Genomic DNA, 15,521 nt, shown 5'->3' with positions numbered 1-15,521 from the left:
CTCCATAAAGGCTTAAAAAGTAAACCATACAATTATTTTCAAATTAACACTAATGCATGATTTTAAGGTTTTTTTGAACCAGTGGGAATACCCATGATAAATGGTTTAAGATCTCGTTGTGATATTAAATCATTTTAATGAAACATAATCCTGGGAAAAAAGGATTTACCATGGTCAGAGGCACTTAATCATTTTCACCTAATTCTTTATATTTATCCTGAACCCGTTTTATTCCATTCCATTTAGACACATACAGGAGAAAAGGAGAAAATCTGCCCATATTGTGGCCAGAAATTTGCCAGCAGTGGGACCCTGAGAGTTCATATCCGTAGCCACACAGGTATGTAGATTGTAATTGGGGATATAAACGACCTAGAGAAATCAAGTTCTTCCAAGACCGAGAATATCGTAATGTTACAAAATATCTCCCAGGTTAGGAATTAGTCTTGACTGTTTTCTCTCAAAGTTTTATAACATCCAGTTCCTTACTCCAGAAAAATCTTGAATAAGTATACTTTCCAAAACTAGATTAAATTTGTAAAGTGGAAATAATTTGATTAATGTTTAGTTGTGCTATAACTGTGGTTTACTCTGTACATGATTCTAATGGAGGCAATAGGGAATAGCAGTTTCACTTTTTATAAAAGGCTAAGGGCCTCCTCTTAAAAATCCCACCTGTGACTCACATCAAATGTGGCCTTTTAAAATTTAGAATGTCTTTGGAATGTTGCTTGAACACTATAGGATTTTATTGGATGCGAGAGTGATATGCCCATAATATGTGTTACACTGTGGACTGCTTCCTACAGGGTTCCCTCCATTTCCTATGACTTCCTGTGTCATTTCTCCCATGAAAGAGGGCTGTGCCCTTGTGGAGAGTGAATGAACAGCTAAATATTCTTGAAAGAACCTTGCCTAGATTTTATCTATCACGTAGAGAAGCACTTGAAAAGACTTGAAAGAATACTCCTAATTTTCATAGCCGGCTGATTTTACATGAATCTTAAATGGTTTTCGGTAGCTGGCCTGTGTATGGTCAACTGTGTAACTGGATTATATTGCTGAGGCTTCCTATTCAAGACCCAAAGTATTTGAGTCTTTACCGTTGTATCCCCAGCACCTAGGGCAGTGTCTAGCACACTAACTCTTTTGTGGATGAAGAATCTTTAGTTTAAGCAGACTGAAGAATCAATACCATGGTTATTATAAGTAGAGGGAAGGACAGCAGTGGAGCATACTTTCTTATATTAGAAAATTTCTGGCTAAAGTTAAAAGGCATAGTGCTAACAGTATTTGTTATCTTAGAATAGCCTCTTAAATACTTCTAAATGGAACATATAGCAAAGAACAGATCAACCGTTGTACATGATGGCTCTGGAATAATGAGTGCCCTGAAGAAAGAGAGGAGATCTTCTTGCTTAGAAGTATCTAGAGAGAGTGAGGTTGTCAGGATAAAGTCCAATATGTGTAAGAGAAGCAGAGAACAACAAAAAGGAAAGTAGAGAGAAGCAAACGGAAAAGGGCAGCAGAGAGCCATGTTGAGGGCAGGTGGACTTCAAATAGTGCCAGACGCTGTGAGCACCATGTCCTGACGGCACAGAGAAGCAGGTCAGTGATGAAGGGGGAGGAGAGAGTTCTGAAGTCTGGGCCAGCCCTGCGACCTAACAGCATGGGCTTTGACTTCACCGGGCACCACGCTCCTCTGTGGGGTTGTGGTGGCGCAGGGTGAGGACAAGGGTGAAGTCAGCCTTCCGGTCTGGATCGTAATTCTTGGAAAATGTCTTTGTGCCACCCTGGAAACAGAACTTACAATTTGCAGAGCAGATTTCCTGTCTGTATGTCTGTGCATAGAATTTGTGTATGGAAAGAGGGCAGGTAGGAAATGGCAAAAGAGTATTATTTCTGCATGTCATGGTAATAAGTTTATAGTGGTGCCCTAGACATCATGATGTAATTGAATTATGCTCGGTATAGTGTGTTTTTAAAAGACAAGGATTATATTGTTCAGAATGCATTAAAATGTATTCTAGCACAGAAAAGATGAATTCAATCAAGTGGAACACTTGATTATTCAAAATAATTCCATCCTTGAGAATCCTGTGTGCTGCCTACATTTTATTTTACTTGAAGGAAGGATGGGCAGTGGAGGAGAATAAAGTACTTAAACTAGTAATTGCCCCTAAAATTTAATTGTTATTCTCTACAAAGTTGTAATGATAAGATTATTTTTTTGAGTTCCAAGAAGTCTCTATGATAAAAATATTAAATACGTGTAGTGGTTTTCTGTTGTTGTCATGTATTATGTTCTGTATTATATATCATTTAAAAAATATTCTAAACTTCTAGTCATTTTGTGTATGATTTGGTTATTTATCGTATGCATGAATCTGTGCCAAATGTTGTACAGATTCTAGCCTTTTGAATGTGGTTTCTGATCAAGAGAACTGGCCATCGAAATTCAGACAACAATGCCGAGGTACAGTCAGCCAACACATACATTTAAATAAATAAAATAAAAATATAAAGGTGGTATATGTGTTTGCATATGTCCATACAAATAATTGTATAATTGTTTCTTTATGGTTGTTATTTACTTATAACTAGATTTCTTTGTTTAAATTCAGACTTATTTCATTTTCACATTTCACAGTTCTTCTTTGGGTTATTTTGATGTCAAGCCTATGTCCTTGGTGACACTGCCTGGCAGCATGGCTGGGTTTGTATTTGAACTGGTAGGTGCCAAGCAGTGGTGGTGACTACAGAGACCTGGCTGGTTGCTGCTCTCTGGGCTTCCCCATGGTCCTAGAATGGGTTTCTTTTCCCACAGGGTCAAATGATGCTTTGCTTCTCCTTTATCTGCTTTGTCCTGTCCCAGAAATCATATATATCCGTTTGCCCTCCCAAGCTAGAGCCTGGCTCAGTGATGAGATGGGTTATGTAGTTATTTTGCTACTTTGACAGTAGAACTGTCATTATTTTTGAGTTCTATAAATTCGTTTTTTTCTCTCTCTTTATCATTTTTCCTTCTTAAATTGTGTGATTTTATTCGGCCCTTTCTCACATTAGATTTAGCAGTTTTTGTTGGTGCTATCGCATGACATAGGTAAGGGGTTGAGACCTATTCTGCAGAACTGTTAGAGCGTGCACAGTGAAGTGGGAAGACCGTGAGTGAAGATGGAGTGGGGACGGTCAGGACAGACAGCTGATGTAGATTCTGGAACAGGGCCCTCTGGATTATTGTGCTCACGTTTTGGCCTCAACACTCCATATCATCTTAAAAATAATTGAGGACCCTGGGAAGCTTTTTTTAATATGTGTTATATCTGTAGCTGTTTACTATATTAAAAAGTAAAGCTGAGAACATTAAAAAATATTTGTTAAAAAATAATAAGCCCATTACATATTAACATAAACAACTTATTTTTACATACAATAACTACGTTTCCTGAATAGAAATAATTTAGTGAGAAGGGAGACTTTGTTTCACATTTCTGAAAATCCCTTTTTAAGCTCTGGTTCAAGAGGAAACAGCTGGATTCTCCTATCTGTTTCCTCATTCATCCTCCTTCAGTATGTTCTTTTGGTTTCAGAATTTGAAGAAAACCTGGCCTCATGCAGATAGATATATAGTTAGAAGAAGAGAGTTTCTTAATAGCTTTTGTCAAACAATTCTAGATATTATGTGTTACTATACTGAAACTCACAAGGTGGTAGTCTTTTTTTTTTTTTTTAAAGCACTGTCATGGGGAACCTAAAATCATCTCAATGAACTTTTTCTATTTTGTCATGTTAAAATCCACTGGTGTGTCCTGAACTTTGAGAGTGGTCTTGTACCCATGCACGATTCTGCACCACGATGCACAGATCTTTTGGGCAGTGTTGGCTCCCTGAGTGACCACAGGTCTTCCTCCTCTGTTGATGTCATCACTGATCTTATCAGGCAAGTCTAAGTATTTGGAAACCTTCAAGCACGTGGTAGCAGATAGAAGTTTTCAAAATTCTAAATTTGGTAAGAAATACTATCATTTCTTTATTTCTTCTTCTTTTTTTTTTTTTGGAAATGACACACTCACTTCTATTTTCGAAAAACAAATGTTCACAAAATACCAAGTCTAAATGACCATAATTTGTCACTTATTTTGTTTCAAGTAGAAATGGTATTCCATGAAAAAAGCTGCCAGTTTAGCTTGCAACTCAGTCACACAAGTGCTTCTCACTGAGACAACTCTCATACATCAGAATGCATTACAAGTACTTACTTCCCATTTTATCACAAAGGTGATTAAAAAGATGGCACTCAAGAGTGAGAATTTAATAAAATTAATAATTTTTACTTCATCAAAGACTTTTAGGTGAACCTGGCATATATTTCTGCTGTGAGTGTGTGCCTGGGAAGAATACAGTGACTGCTGGTACAATCTAATGCCACTGTCTTGATCTATAGCGAGGCCCAGCAGTTTTACCCACCATTCCTTTTGTACCAGTAGGGCAAAATCAACATGGTGAAAAAGGTCAGTAGCCTGACAGTATTATTCTGAAAGTAGTTTTGACCTTGCAGACCTTATGACAGAGTCTTGGGGATCCCGAGGAGTGCACACATCATATTTTGGGAAATAATGCTCTAAGTGGACCCCCTAGCCTAGTCTAGTCAATGATGAGTGTCTAGGAAAATAGAAGTGTGTGTGTGTGTGTGCGCTTGTGCACACATGTGCATATGTGTGTTTTGGAGCCAGGTGAGGTAGAAGGGGCAGAGAAGAATGTCCCACGTGAATAAGGACCCAGCTGATAGAGGCTGCCCTGTTTAACTGGGACCATCGCTCTCCTGATTGCTCAGACCACTGTTGCTTCCAGCTGTTACTCTGACTTCTCGATAGTAAATTCTCTAGCTTCCGCTGCTGCTGCTGCTGCTACTGAGACATGTTCGTGTCTATCTTCATTGCCTTTGCTGGACTCTGGATTTTAAAAAGGCACTTGATGCGTAGGATGTTTGCCAGTGCTGTGCTTTCATGGGTACGTTCGTTGTCGGGCTGATAGTGTTATGTTTATGATTGTAAATAGAAAAACATTTAAGGTTTTCCAAATTTAGGCATATTTGTGGGTATACTGCAGGACTTATCTCTAAAATTTGCCTGCAGATACCAAAAGATGGAACCTTGCTGAAAGGTTATCCTGTCAGTAAGATCTTTACTGATCTTTGAAATCATGTAGTTGAAGTTTAGAGAAGTCTGAGTTATAATGAATTAAATAACTTTTCCCACGTAGAGAGTTGCTCTGCATAGTAGAAGCTTGTGTCAGTGTGTTTCCTACTCTACCTTCCTCTGCCGGGGGACTCAGCCTTACATAATGGAAAGGACAGGGGCCTTGGAGACAACTGCCTCAAGGTCAGATTCTGGCCCCACCACTTACTCGCTGTGCACTTTTGAGAAAATTGCTTAACCTCTCTCAGCCCCATTTTACTTCATAGGCCCTTTGTGAAGAATAAATTCATGTCTGTAAAATACTTAGTCCTGGGTCATAGTAGATGGTCAGTTAATAGTCAGAAGTATAATCTCTGAAATTCTTCTCTAATATTGCCACTTAAGACTACATTTCCAAAGTTAAATGAACTGTACTCATTAACCTTGGGTGTCAAGGCTTTATTGAATGATATAATTTCTTATATTATCATTTTCTCCTTAGGTTTTCTTTCTTACAGGATACCATTTTTAGAATTTTATGTTCAATATCTTTTCTTTTTCTTTCTTCCAACTTTATCAAGATCCTAAAATGTTGACTATGCTGAAAGTTTGATAACTTAGTTTATAAACACAGTCTCGATTGACTATTGATGAGGAGCTATTTTGATACCCTGGTGTCCGGCATAATGATAATCATGGGTTTTCTTAATGTAAACCTTTGGAAAATGCATTTTAGATGGCTACGTTCCTGATTAAGCTTTACTTTCTAATAAATGTTTAAAGGAGAACTCAGTTGGAAAAATCATTTTTGGTGGTATTTCAAATTCTGAACTATGTATTTCTCACTAATTTCATCTTGAAATTAAATCACAATGACCTCCAAATAACCTTTCACAAATTTAGTTTGCCTTGTCACATCAAAATTTGTCCTTGACTTTTTAAGTTATTACTACCTTCTTTATTAGGCATAAACTGAAAGTATGCTTGATTTCTAAGTCCAAAAAGAGATTATAGGCAATAAAATTTATTAAAAAGAAATATTGTCCTGTTCCTTGAAAACCTGTTTATAATATCAATAAATTGGAAATAGAGCCTGCATATCCAACATTGAGGATGTTGCTTAAATTGTGGTATATCTATGAGTTGGAATATTATGTAGACCATAAAAACAACATTGAAATTTATATTAATTAACATGGAAAGAAATCAGAAAGATAAGTTACAAAAACAAAGTGGTATATTTTTGTAGGGATAAAACATTTATATATTAAGATCTTAATGGTTAAATATTAAATTATTAACTTGGCTATTTCTTTGTATTGTAACTATGGATAGTTTTAATTTTCTTCATGATTTTCTGTGTTTTCTAATTTTTCTATAATAACTTGCTTGTATAATAAAATATTTAAAGTGTATTAACCTCATATTGTGACTATGCAGGTAAATGTTATTATTAGAAGATTCATGCTAAATTATTTAGGGGTAACATGTCTCTGCGTCTTATTCTCATAGAGCCTAGAAGAAGAAGTGCAGATAAAAATATGTGTTGGGAAAGAGAGAAAAGAGAATGAGAAAGCAAATATGGTAACATTAAACTCAAGTTAGGGTATATAATTTCATTGTAATATTTTTCCAGTTTTTCTTCATGTTTGAAAATTTTCATGTTAAAAGTGGGAGTGTTTTCTTCCACTGAGAACAACTGAGTGGACACAGATGCCCCCTAAGTGCGGCTGGAAACTGTTTCCTGAACGTCCAGCGTCGTAGCTGCGTCTCGTGCATGTGCCCCTCAGAGCCTAGTTCTTCAACCGAAAGACTTACATTCTTTAAATCTATACAGACTTTTCATTGTCTTGTTTTATTTTCTTACAGTTATACTGCTCAGAGAAAATGCAGATTCTTCTGAAGAAGCTGAGTGTCATTGCTTTATGCTTAGTCTTCTTGAAAAAGGAATTCCATGAAATTTGCTATTCTCATGGATTTTTCAGTAGTTTTCTTTGACATATGTTGGAAAGTATATGTATTCTTTATAAAAGAAGGTGTAAAGAATTGAGGAGGATCACCCAGTCGTGTTATTATCCTCCTTACAAACCTTTCAGTGTTTTCCCCTCCCCTTGTGCAGAATGCCTGGCCCTTGCCTGTCTCAGGAGACTCATCAACTGCCAACCCCAGGCTGGTTTACTGGGCTTCTTTCACTTTCCTCTGGCCGCCAGTTAAATTGATTTTCTCCATGCTTGTTACCTGACTGTCCCCTACCCCGACCACGGGAGGCCACCATGCTCTGCCTTGTTCTTCTCTCAACACAGCACCCGTCCGAGCGCTTGCACTTCTTCAGTGGTTTGTAGGTTCTCTTCCCTTAGAGCTGTGCCATACCTGATAGCTTACTTGTTTTCTATTCAGATCACTGCCGGGCATAGAGAAAAAACCCAGCAAATGCTTCTTGAATGAATAAAAGAACCTACAAATACTTTGCAGTAGCTGTGGGATTATAAAAAGTACGCTGGCTTCATAGTGAGAAGTCCTGGATTGGAATCCAAATTGCATTGACAATAAAATCACTTTTTCATATAATACCTACAAAAAAAATCTGTGGAATTCACTTTGAGAAATGCTAGCATCAAAGAATCAAATTTCTGAAGTCCACAATTTATCAGCTGGGCCCATCCACAATGTAAAGTTAGACCTTTTGCTTTGCTTTCCTTCCTTCACCTCCTTGCTCATCACACAATTGGTGGCATAGCAGACTGCATAACCAAACATAGGTAACAGCATGTTTCAAGATCTAGCTTACCAATGCCTGTAAAATTATACTGCTCAAATGAAGGAATAAAGATCAATATTTGGCCACCAGCACTCAGATTGACTAGGATTGCTTTTCGCTTGGAGTTGCCTAGTTGTTAAAATCCTCATTAGAAAAAAGGTAGAGGAAACAGTTTCAACAAATGCCACATCCATTTTGTTTGACGCGGTCGAGTCTATAGGAACTGAAATAATTACAAACCGTTATGTCGTACATTATGCTCTCTTGCCCTCTGTAGCCTCTCATCTAGTGGAGGTTGGGGGCCTGCCGTTGTTTATTATATATAACTATTTCTTCTCAGTTATGACGCTATATTTACTTTGTTTATGTGTTCCACAACTAGACTTCAAGCTGGCAGGTAGGGCAAATCAGGCTCAGGTTTTTAGTCAAGTTTATTGAAGGAGGGACGCTCTCTCAGATACTAAGTTAACCCTTTTGCAGCCAGTGTGATAGCTTTCCAAGACCGTTCTCATTTTCTATATGAGGAAGCTGAGATTCAGAGAAGGAAATGACCTATCCAGTCAAGGTAGTAAGACCCAAAACTTTTGACTTCACATTCTTTTTTATTATTGTCTTATCTCTTCTTTTTTGGTACACAGCTACACAGCTATTATAACTACTACAAGAATTGCAAAAATTCTGTAAGTTACCCAGGATAAAAGATGAGCAATAGAATTTTAAAAGGCTTGTATTATTTCACTAGTATGAAAGTTTTATGCTTTAGAGCCAAATGAAAGGTCCTTTGTTTTTGTTTTATTTTGTTTTATTTTATTTGGTTTTTAGCATTTACTGGTTCTTTTACTCCTGCGTCGTCTTTATAGTGGGCAATAGCATACAGAGAAAATGGTGATTAAATTTAGTTTCACCCGATTCTGTTTTTCTTAAATTGACTTTATTTTTAGATTCACAGAAAAATTGAGGGGAGGGTACAGAGATTTCCTCAAATACCCCTCCCCACACTCATGCATAGCCTCCCCCATTATCAATGTCTTCGTCCAGAGTGGTATGTTTGTTACAGTTGGTGAACCCACATTAGCACATTATAGTCACCCAAACTCCACTGTTTCATTGCAGTTCACTCTTGATGTTGTACATTCTCTGAGTCTGAACAAATGTGTAATGACATATATCCATCATTATGGTATCATACAAAGTATTTTCACTGCTCTCAAATTCCTTTGTGCTCTGCCTGTTCATACCCTGACCCTCAACCCCTCACAATCACTGATCTGTTTCCTATCTCCATAAATTTTTGTTTTCCAGAACATCATAGTTGGAGAGATTACTTTTCTTATTTATAGGAAATGGTAATTAGTTGATGGTTGGGCCTTTTAGTGAGGTGCATCTACGTTAGAGTGCAATGTGATGAGATTTTTATGGGGTTAATAGTCTCTTCATTGTTTTCCCATTATGTTGAAAGAGTCAATTTCATTTGGCTCTTATGGTATTCAAACTGTCCATCAATACTTTGTGAAGTCAGTTCTCTTTTTTATAACATCAGATGACACTAAGTTTTATGAAGAGGAAATATAACTCCAGTTTATGTTTCTTCCTTCCAGTATGCCAATTGGTGTCTTTCATCATTTCCTATCTAGTATAGTGACAGTATTGTTTGTGTAGCATTAAAGGCAGTTTCCTTCGTATTACTTTTCTCAGAACAGGTCTTATTTTATTGGCTCATGACTAATGGTCATTTTATAAGACAGTGATAACTTAGCTATTGGATTACTACCTGTATCTTATTTCGCGGAGAAATCTTAGTATTTATGTCTGTGTTGTAACTTTTTTTTTAACAGTGTTTAAAAAATTCTTTTTTGAATCTCTCCAGTTCCTTCACATTTTGATTTATTTTATCCTTTGCTACCTTAAATAACCAGCTGGTTGTGTTCTTGCTCACCATCTTTCTCCTCTGTCTACTCCTCTCCCTTCTCTACTCCCGTTACCACCATCTGTACTGCTGGGGAGAAGTTTGACAAAACTTCATTTTTTCCATGAACTTTGAAAATGTTAGGTTTCATAACCCTCGTATCCACCTTCTCAAGTCCACTTATTCTTCATAATTAGATGATTAGGTGAAGGGCATGCAGGGCAAGTATGCAGAAGACAGCTGCTTTTAAAGATTGTTAAAAAGTAATATTCTTGACTTTTAGAAAGGAATTTTAGAAATTATCTAGTTCAAGCCTCTTAGTTAAACTAATGCCCAGTAAAATAGAGTGATTTGCCAAGGTACACAACTCCTATGTGGTTCATCTAGAACTAAACTAAGCTTAAACTTTTTCCAGTATATCACATTGCTGGTATTTTTGCTTCTTATTCTTTAACATCCCTCCTAACACTTACTGTTACTCTTGAACTCACCATAGAATCCCATACATTCCTTCCGTAATGTTGGATGATGTTGCCATGTTGATACATCAACCAGTTGAGGACAATAATCTCGACTTGGAAGCTTGAGAGTTTGTAGTTTGTTACTTACGGTCTAACTGAGAACTGAACTCCAGATATGGAGAAACTTCCCACCACAAAATCGCCTATCTATAATATCTTATTATTTAATACCTGCTTCATATCCAGAGTATGGATCCTAGCGTCGGATTTCAGGCTTTCAGACTCCATTTTATTTATTTCCTCCCTGCATGAGCTTTAGTAAGTTGCTTAACTTCTTCAAAGCTTGGTTTCCTCACCTGCAAAACAGGCTATGTAATAATAGTCCCAACTTCTCGTGTTGTTTCGAGGAAGAAACGAAGGTGTGTGTAAAGTACTTTGCATGGTGTTAGCACAGGGTAAGCGTGCGATCACGTGAGCCTTGCTGCCGATGTTGCCGTGTGTTTTGTTTTTCTTATTGCAGTCGGTATTTAATCACAGGTATTCATACTGCCTTAATATACAGCTTGACCCTCCATTCCCAGTGTCATCATTATCATCTTTTTATAACCTTTAGCAGCAGAGTATAGATCATCTATAGAACATAGATGAGGGTTTGCAGTCAAACAGGGCTGGTTTGGGGTGAATGAGGGTGCATGTACTGTGTGTTGCTGTCAGCATCAATGAAGGTGAATGCTTAGGTCTGTGCCTGGCAGGCAGCTCTGTAATTTATCATCCATTTCCTAGGCTAGCATGACAGAGATGGCACTCTGTGGGTCAGCTGAAATGGTAGAGCACATTCTCCAGTTGGTTTATGGCTTGTTAGGGTCAGTGAGAGCTGGGGTTAATTCCGCAAGAGAATCCACGGACTGTGACATGAATTCCATCAGTTGTTCATAAATTATGAAAGAAATTCTAGGAACTGCTTTTGGGGTTTTAAAGCTCTGGGCCAGAAGGTTAATTACTTGCCTACAGTTCCAACCAACTTTCTGTGTTAATAGATACCGGCTGTGTTGGCCCTTCTGTTCTAGGCTTGCTTGCACACTGTTACTTGAATGTAGTAATAAATCACTGTCTTAGGAAATATTTAATTTTTTGGTAAATACCTGTGATCAGCTTAGAAATAAACGGTTGGTATATTATAACTTGGTTATACTCAGATCTATCCACTGTTTTTCTTCCTTCTCCAGTACTTTTTCTAAATGAATTTATTCATTGTTTTTAGAATATTTGTTCAAAGTTATAAAAATAGTAGCTATAAATAATTAGAAATAGCTGTATGACGATAATGACATTATTAATAAAAATAGACAGCAAAGTAATTATAAACAAGTGAAAATTTAAAGCAGTTTTTCACATTTTTTTAAGAATTTGATAACCTTTATATGTTGAGACGGAATTTATTTTGCCATATTTATTTGCTAAGTAGTTAATTACTAATTGGGTCAAATCAAATGGTCTTTTGCCTACAGATAATGTAAGAGTTAGCAGAGTAGGTGAGTGCAGAATTTGCATAGAAATAAGTGATTTCCTGAGCATCACACTGAAGAGCTTTAGGTTTTCCCTAAGAAGTTTATTCGTAGGTAAAGTCTTGAACTGTATAATTCTTGTTTGCTAAGTGTTATTTTGACAATTCAAATGATTTCTGATCACCAGCCACATTGGTGGAACGTACTATTTCGTCCTCTTTTATTTATTTATTTTTTTTGCTGTAGTCAGCTCCTCCCTGTTGATTTTGGGGTAGTGATGAGCATATATAGCAACTTAAGAGAGAGAAACATTCATTTTGATTTTCATTGGTAGTATAATTATCTACTTTTTTCTTTTTTCAAAAATATCAAGGGCCCTAGTTTTCAATGCAGAAATTACAGTTCTTACATTAAGGTTAGTCATAGGCTGGGATATGAGGCACAGAGGGTAACAGTGAGGGAGTAACATTTGTTTTGGAATATAGTGTTATGAATAATCACCAAATGAATTAATAATATAATCACAGAGACACTAATAAATGGGTCGTTTAAAATTTACTGTCATTTAGGTAAATTTCTTTTCATCATTTCTTTCTTTCTTTCTTTTTTTTGCTGAGGAAGATTTGCCCTTCACTGGCATTTGTTGCCAATCTTCCTCTTTTTTTTGCTTGAGGAAGAGTAGCCCTGAGCTAACATCTTTGCCAATCTTCCTCTATTTTGTTTGTGGGGTGCCACCACAGCATGGCTGGTGAGTGATGTAGGTCCACACCCGGTATCTGAACCTGTGATTTTGGGCCACTGAAGCAGAGCACATGGAACTTTAACCACTCAGCTACAGGGCCAGTGCCTTGTTTTTCCAATTTTTTTGGTATACTGCAATCCTCAAAAATGGAAGTGGCCTAGGCAACAGTTTTCATTAAGTGTATTTCAACAGCTTTATGTATTGGTGAATTATTGGATAATATTATTAATAGCTGCCTCTGTTAACCTTGGAACACCAACATTTTCCTTTTGTTTAGGAAAGCTAAAGGAGATCTGATTTCTCTGATGTGTGCTTTCTTCTACCCTTACTCTCATTTCCCTCCAAGAACAACTTCTGTGTTTTTCTGCAGCTCTGGATTGTGCTCCAGGCCTGGTGAAGATTTTCTAGCTACTCTAGTTTTGGGGTAAAGAGAATTATTTTCTAGGTTTCTTGCTGATCAAAGGTATATACGCTTGATTCTTCCTTGCTGGCACTATTTACAGGAAAACCCCTCTGTGTTCAGGCACCTGAGGTGTAGCTGCTTCCTCACTCCACCACCACTGTTCATGAACAATGCTCGTAAATGCTGGGTTAAATAAAACTCCAGGTAGGAATTCCTGAAACCAGGAAACTGCTGGGGGAAAAGAGTAATGATTTTCCCACCAAAGTCTGACTCCCTAACAACAACACACAGTCAGCATGTAATTACTTTACCTTACTTAGCTTACCCATCTCACTTTAGGGTGTCCTTTAACATAGCAGTGCAGAAAACTCACGTAGGAGGTTTTCTTTCTTGCTCAGAACCATTAAACTTTGCCAGTGTCTGGATTGTTCAGATGTTTCTCCATTTGTGACACAATCCCCTTTGCTTCTGTCAGCACTCACATCAAGGACCTCTCGTAGGTGTCTTGCTCCCTTGAGACAAGTCACATATAATGGCGGCATTTATACACCTGGTTGGCCGAAGCAAGGGCATCCTGAGTAGAGAATATTTTATGTTCTCTTCCTAGCTCGTTATTTTAAAATTATTCTTTAACTCTTGTCCTTTTTTATTCTGTATCTCATATTCTGTTTTGTTTGCCTCAGTAAAATTCACTGTTTGTTTTGCCCTCAATCCATAAATAGGTCTGGATCTTTATTATTTCAGACTAGAAAGTTAGTGAGCACATGGCTTCCCCGTTTTTCTGCATCCCAGTGAACCTCACCACATTTTATTTGGCATCTCCTCAGAAATGAGGGAGGGATACTGTAACTGAGATTTTTAAGGAAAAGGATACATCTTTTACTTTTTTTGTAGCTCCATAGAACCTTGCTTAAACAAAAAGACTGAATTTGTTTTGATTCAAAAAGTATTTTGAGAAGGACCTCTCCTTGAGTCACCCTTTGATTTTTACATTTTATTGCCCACTTCCTTAGAATAGTAAACTTTTTCAACTTTTAAAAGAGAGAGTATCTCTGAAATATTCAAGGAGTAAATGTCAAGTTCAGATTTTTGCTGTCTGTCTTTCAGAGGTACTGTCCTCGCGTTTAACTTGTTTAGATCAAGTAAGATTTCGCAGGATTTGATTAATAAGAGCTCTCCAAGAGTAACACTGTGGGCTTCAGTGAGATCAGTGGGGTTTCAGGGCTCTTTTTGCTGCAGGAAAAAAAAAAACCTATTTCAATTCACAGAAAAGTGCCAGGAATGAACTTGAGCTACTCCCATTTGTCGGTGTAGTGTTTCACTTCTCTCTGCGGTATACTTCTAATTTATTAGATGCTCCATAAGCTGAGGGGATTGGTATGGTGAAACTGGAAAAGTGATTGGGTGGTGCTTGCACAATTATATCTTTTGGTTTAATTTGCACTTAGAATGAGTCACTTTGATGTTTTGTAATAATTTCCTTAGTCACAAAAGCAAAATAAGCTAGTCTCATAATATTTGTGGAAAACAAATATAAAGTTCTTCTAAACAATTCCCATATAACACATGTATTTTAAAGCTCAATTGTGGAACCATCTTAACTTTTCATGAAACATGCCCTTTTGAGGTTTGCTTTTTCATTTGAAAGTTGGTACCTCCAAAACTGATTTTTGTTAGAAAACTTAAAGGAAAAAGTAAAACTATGGCTCCAAAATCTTTAAACATTAACTAATTTAATTATTTAGACATTGTTTAGTTTGGATTCATTGAAAATAAAAGTTTGACTTTATTCCATCTTAAATTACATTTTCTATGTGCATACATCTTCTCATTTTTTCAGAGAATTATGAGAATTCTGTGAAATCTACATAGGTTTTGAAAATATATGGACAAAATAAAAGGGAAAATTATTAAAATAGTTTCTGATAATAGGCTATTTTCATTTTAATCAAAATCTCTTAAAACATATATATTATAAAACTTTCCTGCTTGTTTAAAAATATTTCAAAGCATAGGGCTCATTGGCTGTACACTTTTTAAAAAAAATTGTGGTAAAATATAAGATAAAATTTATATTACTTGTGCTAAAATATAACATACAATCTGTTAGCCGTTTTGTTTAGCCAATAGTGGCCATTATTATTAAGTCTTTTGCATTCGATGTGTTTAGTAGCATGAAATAAAATTTGATCACTGAGCCCTCTGATAGACTGGTCAAGTGCTTTTTTTCAGTTAAATCCGTGGTCTAATTTAAGAATATCAAAGTTGGCAAGGTTTTTCTTTATTAGTTTCATGTTGTGTAAACATAGATCTTTAGAAAGCATTTGTGTCAGGATGTTGGACATTGAGGTGGTTATGTAGCAATAGATGGATATTAGCAGCTTTAGGATCCTTTTATCATGAAGATGCATGCTAACCTGAAAGGTCACAAATTTTAAGATGCTGTTTTAATATTAGTCTTTTAATCCTTTGGTGAGGGTTAGAGTTCTTCTGATGTCTTTAAAATTATATTGCATAAAATAAAGATAATGCCAATAAATTATAATCCTAGTGGCATATATTAAACTAG

The 15,521-nt window shown here is 36.6% G+C and overlaps 1 protein-coding gene across 1 annotated transcript in view; it reads left to right on the top strand.

Annotated features, from left to right (window-relative positions):
* Positions 1–15,521, top strand: part of PRDM5 (PR/SET domain 5) — a 186,024-nt gene that overhangs the window by 115,912 nt on the left and 54,591 nt on the right. Inside the window, 1 exon segment of the mRNA XM_070504691.1 lies at positions 247–340. Coding sequence (XP_070360792.1) covers positions 247–340 — 94 coding nt within the window.

The sequence above is a fragment of the Equus asinus genome, chromosome 3, assembly GCF_041296235.1.
Source record: "Equus asinus isolate D_3611 breed Donkey chromosome 3, EquAss-T2T_v2, whole genome shotgun sequence".
Lineage (NCBI taxonomy): Eukaryota > Metazoa > Chordata > Mammalia > Perissodactyla > Equidae > Equus > Equus asinus.
Note: the sequence above shows the minus strand (reverse complement) of the source record. Positions and strands in the feature narration are given on the sequence as shown.